The sequence below is a fragment of the Elephas maximus genome, chromosome 17, assembly GCF_024166365.1.
Source record: "Elephas maximus indicus isolate mEleMax1 chromosome 17, mEleMax1 primary haplotype, whole genome shotgun sequence".
Classification (NCBI taxonomy): Eukaryota; Metazoa; Chordata; class Mammalia; order Proboscidea; family Elephantidae; genus Elephas; species Elephas maximus.
In genome coordinates, this window is record NC_064835.1 from 88247122 (window position 1) to 88261834 (window position 14713).

Genomic DNA, 14713 nt, shown 5'->3' on the forward strand with positions numbered 1-14713 from the left:
CTCAGAAAGATCCCCGAAGGGTGGCTGACCTAGGCTTTCTCACTTGCCCAGCTGGGTTGACAGTAGCTCCTTGGGAGTTGGCCAGGCCCCAGTGTTGGCTAGAGAGCCCCAATATGTACCCCAGGCCTCCTCCTGCCAGAAAGCCACCTTGGGAGAGGTGGGAAACCAGCAGTTCCAATGAGGGGCGCCATGGTGTACAGCCAGTGTCCAGGAGAGAGAGGAGACTTGCTTTTCAGCTTAGACTCCTGGGCCCACCTCTAGGGGTTGCCCTGAGCCACCAGTAGACCCTTGGGGGAAACTCAGAAGGCATTTAGCAGACCTTCTCTGTCCGTCCTTGACTTGGCCACAAGCAGTTGGGCAAATGGTGCAAGAAGGAGGGTCTGTTAAGATCTAAGGCCTGAAAGATGGACACTTTGCATAGAATATGCCAGACAGGTACAAGAGTCTTACCTTTTTCTTTTTTAGTTTAAGACCCAGAAATCCTCATTTTCTACCAGTTGCACTTGTATTCAATCGTATGAATCAGAAGCAAGTAATCAGTCAGGAAACTGTATCCCCTGACCATCTTCCACCCGTGAAAACGGCCAGTGCTGGGAATGAACAGACTACAGCAGGAAATGAATGGAGGTAGAAAAGAAGAGGAAGGGGGGACCTGGGGCCTTATCTTTGAGGGCCGCTTGGGAGGGAAGGGCTTGTGAAGTCTGTTAGCGGGAGGTTTCTCCTTTCCGCCTCCATCCCCAGCTTTGGGGAATTAAAACACCACAGAGGTACAGAAGAAAATTGTCCCTGCCCGCGTGAAACCAAACCACCTTTTGAAACTTCCCACTGAGTCCACCCCGTAGATGGAGCCAGGGAGCTCAAGTCCTTGCCTAGAAAACCTCACACCTTAGAGGCTGGGAGGGGAGGGTGAGGAGGACGGTGGTGTGGACCCTCAAAGGTGAGGAAAAACAGGAAATGGATTGTCTGGGGCCTAGAAGTCATCAGAAAGTACTGTAACTTAGAGGGAAGGCCAGAGTTAGGAGTCCAAAGACCTGACTTAACAATCTGACCTTGTTTATAACCTGTGCAACTTTGGGCAAGTTACTTAACCTTTCTAAGACTCATTTTACCTATAACGGGGAAGAAACAATTCTAGTTATTAAAGGGCTGACACGAGGGTGGAGTAAGGAAATGCTGGTGGAGGCAGGCTGCAAAGTCTAAACCAAACACCAAACCCAAACTCACTGCTGTTGAGTCGATTCCGACTCATAGTGACCCTACAGGATGGAGTAGAACTGCCCCACAGAGTTTCCAAGGAGCACCTGACGGATTCAAACTGCCCAACTCTTGGTTAGCAGCTTAACACTTAACCACTATGCCACCAGGGTTTCCAGCAAGCGCAGGACAAGTGAGGAGTATTTGCATATCAGTTTACCTCTCCATGTAAACAGACACAAGGTCTTATCAGGACCCCTCACATCTACTCCCTCCCGGCAAGCTAAAGCTAAGAGCCTCCTCTGTCCATCCCATCCTAAATGTTAACTAGCTTTCCCTCCATCTCCAGCGTGTCCAAGGCCACAGCTTTTTTGTGTGTGTGGAAAGGGGCTGGGCAATGTGGCTTCGGCCAGCTCAGGAGAAGGGGCCTTTATATGCACCAGCAAAGGCCAGATTGTTGCTGAAACCAAACTGGGCTTCTTTTCCCAGTCATCTCCACTACTCTTCTGGTCTCGGGTTTTCTGATGCCAAGTTTTAACCCAGAACAAAAGCTGCTGTCGAAGCTGATTAATAATCCACATCTGCTGACGGAGCCCAAAATGTTCCTCCCCTCGAGGACTGCACTCTTAAAGTCACCACCGAAGCCTTCCAGGCTTCAGGCCCCTTCCTCTCCCTTTTGCCCCTAGCCAGGAGGTGGCATCTGTCTCCAGGTGCCTATGGGGTGGCCTCCCTGGGGCTTCTCCTTCCACCTGTCCAGCTCGGAGGACCAGTTGGCAGGGAAGACACCCCAGCACCACCCAGGGGGCCGGAGCTACTCGTTACTTCTAGGAGCGCTGTGGGAGGAGGCTGGCCGTTCCGCAGACAGGGCTCTTCTCCAGCGTGGCTCCCCTCAGCCCCTTTCATCTGAACGTTAGGGCTTATGCCACTTGTTAATCAGCTTTTCCAGTGGCACCAGGAGTCATTTCCTGGGGGTAGGCTTTGGACAACAGGGGAGACAAGGTTTGCCTTCACCGGGAGCTCAGTGGTTTGCCTGGAGCGTGAGAATCAAGGGGCAGACCGCCTCCGGAGATTGGGGTCTTCCTGGCTGGTGCAGCCAGTTCCCTTCTGAGGGGAGGGACCAGTAGGGGCTGGGGCAAAGAAAACGAGGAAGAATTTTGGGCCCAAAGACAGACCGCTCAGGTCTGCCCAGAGGGGCTTCGGTTTCCGCTGCACTACCCCCCCACCCCGGATACTCGCCCCGCGGTCGTTCGCCTGCGTTCGTCCCTCTAATCGGAGACTGGGGAGTCCTTCAGTCCCATCCCGACCCCAGCCGCCCGGCCCGCGGAAGGCCTAGGGGGGTCACTTCGGCTACAGCGGGTGAGTCCGATTCCCCGCCCGCCCCCCGGCGCTGTGGCGCAGACCGCGGCTCGGAGGTGCCGGGCTGCTGGGCACCGGGCGGGCGGCTGTGCGAGCCCCCGGGCGGGGAAGGCGGCGGCCCCGCGGGTCGCGGCGGGTCGCAGCCCCTCCTGGGCGGGCCCTCTGCTGGACCCCCCCCCCCGCCTGACGTCAGGGCCGGGGGCGGAGAGCCGCGGCCGCGCTGGAGAAAGCGCCGGCGCCCGCCGCGGTGGCGCGGGGAGCCCGAGCCCGGGGCGCAGACCGAGCCGGGGCCGAGGCGGGGGCGGCGGACGGGAGCGCGGCGGAGGCGGAGGGCGGCGCAAAGGTAGGGCGGACCGCGGCCGCCGACGCGAGGGCGGCGCCCGGAGAGTCGAGCCGCACCGAGGTGAGTGGGGCCGGGGCTGCGCGGGGCCGGGGGCGAGGGGCGCCGCTTTGTCCCCAGCTGGGCAGGGGCCGCCGCCCGCGTGAGTGGCAGGGCCGGGGGCGCCGGGAGGGGCGGCGGCGGGGGCGGCTGGCGGCCTGCGAGCCTTGGTGCGCTCCCCGCCGGCTGTCCCGGGGGTCGGGAGGGGCGGGGAGCTGGTGGGGAGGGGTGGGGGTCCCTCGTGCTGCCCGGCCCGTGGCCAGGTCCTCGCCAGCCCCCGAACTGCCCCCGGCTCCTCCACCCCCGACGGAAAGTTTGGGGCGGGCTTGGCTTGGGGCCGATGTTGTGGATCAGATTTCCCTACGCGGCCCCCTGTCCGCCTCCCGTTGCGCCGGCAGGCGGGTTGTCCCGGAAAGCCGGGCCCCCGACCCGAGCCGGGCGCCCTGTCCCTGGCCGGAGCGCTCGCCTGCGGCCGCGGCTCGCTGTCGGCGGCTCTGGGTGGGCAGGGCCGGGGGACACAGAGCCTGGGCCCCGCGCCCCGTCCTGCACCCCCCAGCGGCCGCCCCTTTTCCCCGCCCCGGGAAGAGCGAGGGTGGGGGCCCTGCTGCGCCCGCGGACCCTCGGAGCGCGCCTCGGGGTCTGGCCCGGCCTGGGGGGAGGGACAGGGGGGAGCGGGGGTGTGGGGACGGTGGGGGTGAATGCGGCCGGCCCCTCGCCCTTCCCGCGCTGGGGTTCCGGGCCGGCAGGGGGCGTCCGCAGCCCGGGCCCCGCCACGCTCCGGCGCCGCCGCTTTGTTTGCATTCAAATCCCCGGAGCTGGGGGAGGGGAGACCCGGCGGGACAAGGGGGCCGGGTCTTGGCGGGGACCCTTTGTTTTGGGGTGCACAGGTCGCCAGCGCCTTTATCTCTGGGCCCGGCACGGGCGGGCTGCAGCAGCGGCAATCCATTCAGACCCCCTGGCGGCGTCAGGGTCCCCGGGGCGCAGTCCCCGAGTTGGGAAGGGTCGTCAGATTCGGGGGCGCGCAGGCGCTGGCCCTGCGCGGCGCGCCCCCCGTGGTCCCAGAGGAGCCCCCTCCGGCCCCACCCCCACCCCGCCCCACCCCCACCCCGGCCTGGAAGCACAGCCGGGAGGAAGATCCCTGATTAGAGCAGAGCCGGCTGTGTTCCCCAGCCGCCCCCTGCCCGGGGGCTGAGTGTCTCCTAGGAGGCTGTTCGAGGAACAGGATGAGGCCCTGGTCATTTCCACGCCCATCCTACCCGCTTCCTGCCTCCCTCCTTGGGCAACAAAGGGGCCTGGGGAAGCTGGGCCCCTCAGCTCCCGGCCCCATCCAGCCCTGCTGATGTGGAACGGGGTTTTGGGCTCTGCCCCAGCCGGCTATTGTCTGTCCTGGGGGAGGGGAGAGACTGGGGCCGGTACTTCCACAACCTGCTACACCAAGTCCCCCGACGGGGTCCTTCCCAACCAGCCGCCCCCGCCACATGCCCCTCACGCACTAAGGGTTTGCATCCCGGAATTAGGTCTTGGCGCAGGCTGGAGCCCCGATGGAGGCAGGTCCCGCTTCCTGGGGTTATTTTAAGAAACCTTCAAACCGTTTAGGTGTGGGGGAAGAGGTCCCCCTTTTCATTTTTTTAAACAACTTCCTGTCGAGTGGAGGCGGGGAGAGGGCTTCGTGTAGTCTGGGAGATGGAAGTGCCTACTCCGAGGGCACTCGGATCCTCCCCCTCCCCTCAGGGAGAGCCCAGTCTTTTCGGGCAAGGGGTTTTAGCGCCCCCTCCTCCAAGGAGAGGGGTGAGGGGGACCCCCAGGGGCCTCTTGAGAAAGCTGATCAGGTGTTCTGTCAATGCCTGCTGGCGTGGGCTTGTGTGGGACCCCTTCCAGACTGTTTTCTCTGGCTGTGGTTCTGACCCTTTCTTTTCCCCAGCAGGGCAGCTGACCTGGAGCTTAGAGCTGGGGCATGTGCCATGGCCCCACTCTGGGCCTTCTGGCTGCTGGCAGCGGGGCTGTGGGGCCTTGGCATTGGGGCTGAGGTGTGGTGGAACCTTGTGCCCCGGAAGACGGTATCCACTGGGGGTGAGTGCCTGACTTCGTGAAGGGGAAGACTGTGGGGAATGGGAAGGCAGGAAGGATGGCTGGGGGAACAGGGGTGTTGCCGGGAAGCACAGGGGCTGCTGAGGAATTGCCCCAGAATGGGCAGGCTTTATTCTGCAGGAAAACTCAAGGCCCACCGCTCTGGTGGGGCAGCTTTCTAAGAAACGTGACTGTGGCCCCAGAGACTCAGAACTGGTAGTACAGGTCACGACCTGCAGCTTGTCTCCTTCCAACACTTGGGATAGCTCTGGGAAGCCTCTTTTCAACTCCCCATCCCCAGTTCTGACTGCTCCTTTCATGCAAGATATGCACCATTCTGTATCGTTCTCCTATGTCTTTTTGAACTGTCGGTAGTACTGGGAGCCCAGAGAGAGAAACCAGAACCAGGCCAGGAGTAAAGGATGAGGTGTTACCCCCCCAAAATTGTTCTAGCTCCAACCCTGTGCCCCCAGGAGCCACCTTGTGAACCCTAACAGTTGCCTATTCTGCTCTTGTACCCTCTGGTGGTGCTGGGTGTGTGTGTGTCTGTCTCTGTGCTTGCGTGGGAGGAGCAGAGCAGGCCTGCAGCCTTCTTTGTGCACACACCTGTGCAAAGAGGTGATGTCAGGTGTTTATATCATCTCTGCACCCTGGGGACCCTGGGTGAGCTCACCTCCCACAGGCTCAGTCAGGTGCTAATGAAGCCCTCCCTCACTGACCTGGGTCTGGGCTCATCATTGGCTCCAAAGACTAAGGCTGGTTTGGGGGGACCCTGAGGACAGGTCGGAACTGTTTCAGGGGCTGACGTAGAAATCATGTGACTCTGTAGTACGCTGCATGCTGGATGGCAGCATGGCTTCCCGCCTCTGTGGCTTCCATACCATCCCTGGTCCCTGAGCCTCTGGCTCCCCTGCCCTTCGTGGCCTGGCTTCCCAGCCCCAGCTGTGCCTGCGTCTCTGGGCTGCCTGGACAGCCTGATTTGGGTCCTGTAGTGAAGGGTGTCTAGAGTCAAGGAGGGCTGACAACTGTTCTTTACTTCCTGCCCTGTGTGACCTGGGCCCAGGGCCTAGCTGGACCCTGCCATGTGGGCAGCGGTGTGCGGAAGGAAACAGCCACTGAGGAAGTTGGGAGGGGAAGTGTCCCACTCTGGGGCGGGAGGTGCGGCTGACCCTGAGAGTGAGAGCCATCGGTCTTATGGCTTCCTCTGGCCGGAAGCTGCGGCTGAGATATCCTTCCTTCCTTCCTCCTTGGGAGCCCAGATTTGCCCCTTCCCAGGCTGGGAAAGGCCAAGGAGGCTCGGGTGGAGCTGTCAGCCCAAAGGCAACTCAGAAAATGTCTTTATTGCCAGTCAGTAAAGAAAATGCCTTTATTGCCAGTCAGTAAAGCAGGGACTTGGCTGGCATCTGTTACTGGGGTGCTGGCTGAGATACGGGAGGCTGAGGTCATTGTACCTAGGAGGCCATTCATTGTAAAAGGGAAGGCTGGCCCCTTTGGCCCTGCTCAACCCTGCCTCGTTCCTGCAGAGCTGGCAACAGTGGCACGACGGTTCTCCCAAACGGGCATCCAGGACTTCCTGACGCTGACCCTGACCGAGCGGACGGGGCTCCTGTACGTGGGGGCCCGGGAGGCCCTGTTTGCCTTCAATGTGGAGGCTCTGGAGCTGCAAGGAGTGGTGAGAGGTGGGAGAGTGGGAGGAACACAGTGGGATGAGAGAAGGCAGGGCCCAGAGGGGCTTTGCCTGGTCAGGTTGTCCCTCAGCCCAGCCATCCATTTCCTACCCCACCTTCTCCCACACTGAAATCTTGCTCACCCTCCAAGGCCAGCTCTCTGCTCCAAGGCCAGCGTGTTGCTTCCCCCTACCCCGCCTCCTTTTGTAGCAGTTACTGGATTCTACTGTCATCGAGTGGTGGGGCTTCTGTCCTCTGCTAAAGTCAACCCCCAGAGAATGGGGCTGTGTCTTCTCACTTGGTATCCCCCAGATTGCTGCCTCAGGCCGTGCGGTGGCACACGCTCAGTAGGCGCCTGTGATGTTGCTGACATGTCCTCTTTCTGTCCCCAGATCTCGTGGGAGGCCCCAGCTGAGAAGAAGGCTGAGTGTACCCAGAAAGGGAAGAGTAACCAGGTGGGTGCTGCGGGGGCAGGGCCCCTAGTGCTTCCCACTGGCGTGTCTTATGTCCCACACACTCTCCCCAGCGCTTCGGGGGCCCCTGTCTCCCCTTGTTCCAAGACTGGTCTTGGTCCAATTCTTGGCTGTTTTGTCCCATGTCTCGGGCCCCTCCTACTCTCGCCAACTGGACGCCTTTCTCCACCCAGACGGAGTGTTTCAACTTCATCCGCTTCCTGCAGCCCTACAATGCCTCCCACCTGTATGTCTGTGGTACCTACGCCTTCCAGCCCAAGTGCACCTACATCGTGAGTGCAGCTCCTCCTCTTGGCCCCTCTCAGTTCATCTCTGGGCCCCAGGCCATGATCTCCTGGGCCCCTTGAGGTCTTCCCCTTCTGTGTCTCAATCTCACTGTCTCTCTCTCTCTCTGCCTCTAGGACACACTTACCTTCTCTCTGGAGCGCAGAGAGTTGGAGGATGGAAAGGGAAAGTGTCCCTATGACCCAACTAAGGGCCACACTGGCCTCCTTGTCGGTGAGTGGCTGTCCCCGCTATAGGCTGGGGGCATCCCCCAGGGACGTGGTTGCACTCTAGGGCTGTGTGGGCCTGAACATGTCCTGAGTTCACTTCCAGTCTGGCTGATCTCTGTCTCCTGTAGATGGCGAGCTGTATTCGGCCACGTTCAACAACTTCTTGGGCACGGAGCCTGTTATCCTGCGTAACATGGGGCCCCACTACTCCATGAAGACAGAATATCTGGCTTTTTGGCTCAACGGTGAGCCCTGATTAGCTGGCGTGGGGACTGGGAAAGCCTTCGTATGTAGGAGAGACTGAGAGAGTCCCCAATACGCCGTCACTGACCCTCCTCCTCCTCCCACAGAGCCTCACTTTGTAGGTTCTGCCTACGTACCCGAGAGTGTGGGGAGCTTCACAGGTGATGATGACAAGATCTACTTCTTCTTCAGTGAGCGGGCGGTGGAGTACGACTGCTATGCTGAGCAGGTGGTGGCTCGGGTAGCCCGGGTCTGCAAGGTACAGAACCCTCCCCGTCGATGGGCCTTGGGAGCCCCACTGGCTTGGCCAGGCTGACTGCTAACGTCTCCTTGCCATCTGCCAGGGAGACCTGGGGGGCGCACGGACCCTGCAGAGGAAGTGGACCACGTTCCTGAAGGCGCGGCTTGTGTGCTCTGCTCCCGACTGGCAGCTGCACTTCAACCAGCTGCAGGCGCTGCACACCCTGCAGGGCACCTCTTGGCACAACACCACCTTCTTTGGGGTGTTTCGGGCACGATGGTGAGTTGGCCGGGAATCTTTGGGGATGGGTAGGAGAAGGTTAGCCTGTGTGAGGACCTGGGCCCAGCCTCTTAGTCAGTTATCCAGAGACCAAGAAGGATGCTGGACACCTGACCCCTTTTCATGGTTCACTGGGAGGTGGATGGTGCCCTGCCCTGGGTGGCACTTTATAGCCTAAAAGGCCTGGCAATCTACTTCTAAAAAATCAGCCATTGAAAACCCTATTTAGCACAATTCTGCTCAGATGCACATGGGGTCGCCATGAGCAGGAGTCGACTAGGCAGTAACTGGAAACGTGCTCACGCCCGCCGTTGTCCCACCTGGCTCCTGCCTCACTGCCCCTTCCCTGTGCTGTGGGGCGTGGGACAAGGTGGGCATTAGGCCTGAGCCTTGGGGTATCTCTCCCTGCCACAGGGGCGATGTGGACCTGTCGGCCATCTGCGAGTACCAACTGGAAGAGATCCAGCGGGTATTTGAGGGCCCCTACAAGGAATACCGCGAGCAAGCCCAGAAGTGGGGCCGCTACACCGATCCAGTCCCCAGTCCTCGACCTGGCTCGGTGAGTCCTCAAGGGCAGGGGTGTGGCTGCCCACTCTCAGCCCCAGTGCCAGCCCCGCCCAGGCTGACTGGCCTTCCTGCCCACGCCCCATACCCTCCAGTGTATCAACAACTGGCACCGCCATCATGGCTATACCAGCTCTCTCGAGCTGCCCGACAACACACTCAATTTCATCAAGAAGCACCCGCTGATGGAGGAGCAGGTGGGCCCTCGGTGGCGTCACCCCCTGCTCGTGAAGAAGGACACCAACTTCACCCACTTGGTGGCTGACCGGGTTGCAGGGCTTGACGGAATCACCTATATAGTGCTGTTCATTGGTACAGGTATGGCACGTGGATGCAGGCATGGCCAGCAGAGGCTGCATGAAGGCTGTGGCTGGGGCAGGGAGAGCTGGAGGTACTCAGGCCCTTGTGCCCTCTCCCTTACATCTTTTGCCCTCACCCTCAGGAGACGGTTGGCTGCTCAAGGCCGTGAGCCGGGGGCCCTGGATCTACCTGATTGAGGAGCTGCAGGTGTTTGATCAGGAGCCGGTGGACAGCCTGGTCCTGTCCCAGAGCAAGGTAGGAAGTCAGGCTCCCACCCACCATCTTCCCAGGGTTCCTTCCTGTCTCACCCTGTCTGCCCTGTCTGCCTTTCCCCAACCTGGTTTGTGTGATTGGCCAGGACGAGGCTCGGGAAGCATTGTGCACACACATCCATGAGTGTGGGGTAAGTTCCTGGAAATAAGAACGCTAAGGACTCTGCCCTCTACTGGCTTATTATGTATAGCCTTGTTCCTAGGGGGATGTATGTGTTCCTCGACCTGAGTGCCAGCAGCTCCTCTGACGTTCCTGTCAAAGCCCCCATCGAAGCCTCAATTTTGCACTGGTGGCTCTGGCTGCAGCCTCTTCCCCCAGCTGGTCGTTCATTGCAGCCGATCCCCGGCCTCAAGCTGCCGTGATGTCTATGGGACCCTCCTGCACTCGCTCAGAGTTCTGCCAGTCCCGAGTACCTGCTGGTCCTGCCCTTCTCTTTCCGTGACCATTTCCCTGAAGTGCTTGTGATAGATAGTCTTTGCTGGCAGGTTTGCAGCACCCGTTCAACTATCACTTGCTCGCCATTGATCAACTAACTGTTGTGACTCAGAATTGTCCCCCAGAACATGAAATAATGGCAGAAAGACGGATTGAATAAACACACAGATAGGCAAGCACCATTCAAACAGGAAAACCACTTATGCTGTGCTGGTGCTGTTGTGTGGGGTGAGGGCATTGAGAAAAACAGATTTCCTGCATTGTGATGCTGTAATGGGTTGTGTGTGTGTGAGTGCGATTAGACTGCTCAGCCTCATAGGTGTGTTACGCGTTTCTAATAAGGTCATGTTGATAAGGTGCTTAGGATTGTGCCTGGCTTGTGGTAAGCCCTGGGTCTTAGAATCCTGGCCTGTCATCGGGACCTTGGCACTGCCTGTCTTCCTCTTCCTTTGCCACCTTTTTGCCTTGTGCTCCCTGTGAGCGTCTGAGCCCCCGTGCTGTCCTGTTCCGGCTGCCTCTTGGGGTAGACAGGCTGCCCCATCCTCCCACACCCGATTCTCCTGCAGAAGCTGCTCTTTGCGGGTTCCCGCTCACAGCTTGTCCAGCTGCCCCTGGCCGACTGTATCAAGTACCGCTCCTGTGCAGACTGCGTCCTGGCTCGGGACCCCTACTGCGCCTGGAACGTCAACACCAGCCGCTGCGTAGCCCCAGGGGGCCACTCTGGGTGAGTCGGGCTGTACGGTGCCGATGTGAGGGAGGAGGGCAAGGTGGTTGGAGCCGGGATCCTGACCGATCCCGCTCCTCCTGCCAGATCCCTGCTGATCCAGCATGTGACAATCTCAGACACCTCAGCCATCTGTAACCTGCGTGGCACCAAGAAAGGTGAGCTGACTGTTTGTCCCCTTCCGAGGGAGTGGCCCTGGGGTCAGAGCTGGAGTCCCCACAGCTCCGCTTGGCCCTGGGCTTCCTGTGCTGACTGTGCCACCTCTCTGTCTCTGCCCTGCAGTGAGGCTCACTCCCAAAAATATCACGGTGGTGGCGGGCACGGACCTGGTACTGCCTTGCCGCCTTTCCTCCAACCTGGCCCATGCCCGCTGGACCTTTGGTGGCCGGGACCTGCCCGCGGAACAGCCTGGCTCCTTCCTCTATGATGCCCGACTCCAGGCCCTGGTGGTGATGGCCGCCCAGCCCCGCCACGCTGGGGCCTACCACTGCTTTTCCGAGGAGCAGGGGGCACGGCTGGCTGCCGAAGGCTACCTTGTGGCTGTGGTGGCCGGCCCATCAGTGACCCTGGAGGCCCGGGCTCCCCTGGAAAACCTGGGGCTGGTGTGGCTGGCCGTGGTGGCTCTGGGGGCTGTGTGCCTGGTGCTGCTGCTGCTCGTCTTGTCACTGCGCCGGCGGCTGCGTGAGGAGCTGGAGAAAGGTGCCAAGGCGGCCGAGAGGACCCTGGTGTACCCTCTGGAGCTGCCCAAGGAGCCCACCAGTCCCCCGTTCCGGCCCGGCCCTGAGACAGACGAGAAACTTTGGGATCCTGTTGGCTACTACTACTCAGATGGCTCCCTGAAGATTGTGCCTGGTCATGCCCGGTGCCAGCCCGGTGGCGGGCCCCCTTCTCCACCACCTGGCATCCCGGGCCAACCCCTGCCGTCTCCAACACGGCTTCACCTGGGGGGCGGGCGGAACTCAAATGCCAACGGTTATGTGCGCCTACAGCTAGGAGGGGAGGCCCGGGGTGGGCTCGGGCACCCGCTGCCGGAGCTCGCTGATGAACTGAGGCGGAAGCTGCAGCAGCGCCAGCCGCTGCCCGACTCCAACCCCGAGGAGTCGTCGGTATGAGGCGAACCCCCCCACCGTGTTGGGGGCTTGTGGGAGGGGCAGCTCCTACTTTTGCACAGGCACCAGCTACCTCAGGGACACGGCAGGGCACCCACGCTGCCTGGGACATGGGACAGACCCTGCCCAGCACCCGCCCAGCCATGAGGTCCTGCTCTGCTCAGCATGGGCACTGCCACTTGGCGTGGCTCACCAGGTCACCAGACTCAGAGGGGGCATCTCCCTCCTCTCTGTGAATCGTGGACACATGGGACCCCAGCAGCCAAAACTTTTCAAGGCAGAAGTTGGAGATGTGGGTGTGTTTGTACGTATGTATGTGCGTGTATGTGGGTGTTTGCACGTGTGTGTGACACGGCCTTGCCGTTTCTGTCGAGTCTTCCCTTGGCCTGGGGGCCTCCTGGTGAGTCTTTTGGAGCTATGAAGGGGAAGGGGCTGGACCACTTTGCCTCTTCTACCCCCACCTGTCCTGAGCGGGGCAGGGATGTACATAAGGGGGTGGGGTGGGCAGGGTGTCGTGCCCCTTTGGGGGAGTTCAGGGCTCAGGGGTGGGCCTAGTCCTTCTCTGAGGGATGTGAATGTTTGTGGGGGGGAGGGAGGTGGAGCCTCCTGTGTGTTTGGGGGGAAGGGTGGGAGGGGCCCCCTGGGGTTCAGTGGTATTTTATACTTGTCCTCCCTTAAGGGGCTGGGAGAGGTTGTGGGGGGAGGGAGGGGAGGGCCAGTGTGCTGTGGGTCTGAGGTATCGGCTCCCAGTCCTAGCAGGAGGGCTCCTGACAGTGTAACTTATTGTGTCCCCGCGTATTTATTTGTTGTAAATATTGAGTATTTTTATATTGACAAATAAAATGGAGAAAACGTTACTGTGATGGGGCTGAGTGAAGCACTTCATCTAAACCCTCCTGGGCGCCAAGAGGGAAGTCTCCCTGTGGGGGAAGCGAGGCTGGACTGCCTGCCCTAATGGACCCAGGGCAGCAGCTGGACTGTGGTCCCTGCCTGCTTGTGCTACTCTCGAGGGGGGAACAGCCAAGGCCCAGTTTTTTCCCACAGTGGTGGCTATGGGGCTGGGATCCAGACCTCCCCCACAGCCTCTTGGGAGCCAGCCTTGGCTTCTGGCCAGGGGGAGAAGTCAGGGCATTGGGAGTCAAGGCGGGGAGGAGGAGGAGCTGCCTTCCCAGAAGTCTGAGGGGGCCAGAGGAGGGGAACTTCCTAGAAGCAGTTTAAGGATGGTGGATTGAGGCGCCCTACTACCTTCAAGCAAAGCAAACCCACAACTGTGGGGTCAATTCCAATAGCAGAACTGCCCCACAGGGTTTCCAATGCTGTAAATCTTTTTTTAAATAACATTTTATTGTGTTTTAGGGAAAAGTTTACGCAGCAAATTAGGTTCCCAGTTAGCAATTTTTATAAAAATTTTTTCATGACTTTAGTTACGTTTTTCACAATGTGTCAGCATTCTCATTTCCATTCTGTTTGTTCTGTTTCCATTAATCTAGCTTCCCTGCCCCTCATTACATTTTCATCTTTGCTTTAGGGTAAATACCGAGAGCTTGGTCTCCTGTAGTTCATAAATTTAAGGCAGCACAGTACTCACGGCGATACTATCAGCCAATCTATTTGGATGAAAGGTGACCTCCAGGTGTGGCTTCAGTTCCAAGTTCAAAGGGTATCTTAGTGTGATAGTCTCTGTTGGTTGAAGGCTGTAGCCTTTACAGACACAGTGCCACGTTGTTCTGCAGAGCGGGTGGTGGGGTCAAACTGCCGACCTTTCATTTAGCAGCTGGGCGCTTTAACCATACCAGGGCTCCTAGCTCAGGCTCCTGGCTCCTAGCTGCCTCCTCCAGGAATGCTAAAGTCTTTAATGCCCCAGCTTCATGGGAATGTGGAATCTACCCTTATTGCCAACCGGTGAGAGCCCTGGTGGCTTAGTGGTTAAGAGCTGCAGCTGATAACCACAACTTCAGCAGTTCAAATTCAGCAGCCACTTTTTGGAAACCCGAGGGGGCAGTTCTACCCTGTCCTATAGGTAGGGTCAGTCTAATTCCAAATTCACTGGACGGAAATGGTTTTTTGTTTTGTTTTTTGGCCACCCAGTGTGCATCAAGCCGCTTTCCTAGTGAGGGGAAGTGGTATGGGGCCAGATGTTTGAAAGAAAAACAACCCAGTCTGGATTCTGTAACCTCTCCACCATTTCTGATGAGCAGGACACTTCAGATGGAGCACAGAGGTCTGGGGATCCTGCGGGGGAGGGTCTTGAAAGCTGCCCTGTCTCCTCAAGCAGAAGGATAAGGCTGGGGTAGTGCTGACTTGTCGACTCGATGGCACTGGGCTGGGGGTAGTGCTGACTTGGTCGACTCGATGGCACTGGGCTGGGGGTAGTGCTGACTTGGTCGACTCGATGGCACTGGGCTGGGGTAGTGCTGACTTGTTGACTCAATGGCACTGGCCTGGGATAGTGATGACTTGGTCGACTCGATGGCACTGGGCTGGGGTAGTGCTGACTTGTCGACTCAATGGCCCTGGGCTGGGGTAGTGCTGACTTGGTCGACTCGATGGCACTGGCCTGGGGGTAGCGCTGACTCGGTCGACTCGATGGCACTGGGCTGGGGGTAGCGCTGACTCGGTCGACTCGATGGCACTGGGCTGGGGGTAGCGCTGACTCGGTCGACTCGATGGCACTGGGCTGGGGGTAGCGCTGACTTGCTCGACTCGATGGCACTGGGCTGAGGGTAGCGCTGACTCGGTCGACTCGATGGCACTGGGCTGGGGTAGTGCTGACTTGAGTCGGCCGCGCGGGGTGCGTGGTCAGTAGCCGGCAGCCCAGAGGGTGTTTTGATAAATGGAGATGTTTATTCCATAAGCTCTGCGCCTCCTGTGGCAGGGGGCCTGGCCCTGTGCCTGGCCTCTGCTTACGTGCGGCT

General features: G+C 59.6%; 1 protein-coding gene across 4 annotated transcripts; it reads left to right on the forward strand.

Annotated features, from left to right (window-relative positions):
* Positions 1–2048: 2048 nt before the first annotated feature.
* SEMA4C (semaphorin 4C) lies at positions 2049–12286 on the forward strand. 4 transcript variants are annotated; one of them, XM_049857293.1, is made up of 15 exons: positions 2049–2550; positions 4854–4999; positions 6520–6668; positions 7056–7118; positions 7310–7408; positions 7538–7634; positions 7759–7875; positions 7981–8132; positions 8218–8393; positions 8808–8952; positions 9053–9275; positions 9400–9512; positions 10532–10689; positions 10777–10847; positions 10972–12286. In XM_049857293.1, exons 2-15 carry the CDS (start codon positions 4891–4893, stop codon positions 11799–11801), a joined length of 2502 nt encoding a protein of 833 aa, XP_049713250.1. In that variant the 5' UTR covers positions 2049–2550; positions 4854–4890; the 3' UTR covers positions 11802–12286. The 4 variants fall into 4 exon arrangements, with proteins under 4 accessions (XP_049713250.1, XP_049713249.1, XP_049713247.1 ...); XM_049857292.1 differs by lacking the exon at positions 2049–2550 and adding an exon at positions 2813–2953 and having other exon boundaries at positions 4851–4999; XM_049857290.1 differs by lacking the exon at positions 2049–2550 and adding an exon at positions 2813–2953.
* The last annotated feature ends 2427 nt before the right edge of the window (positions 12287–14713 follow it).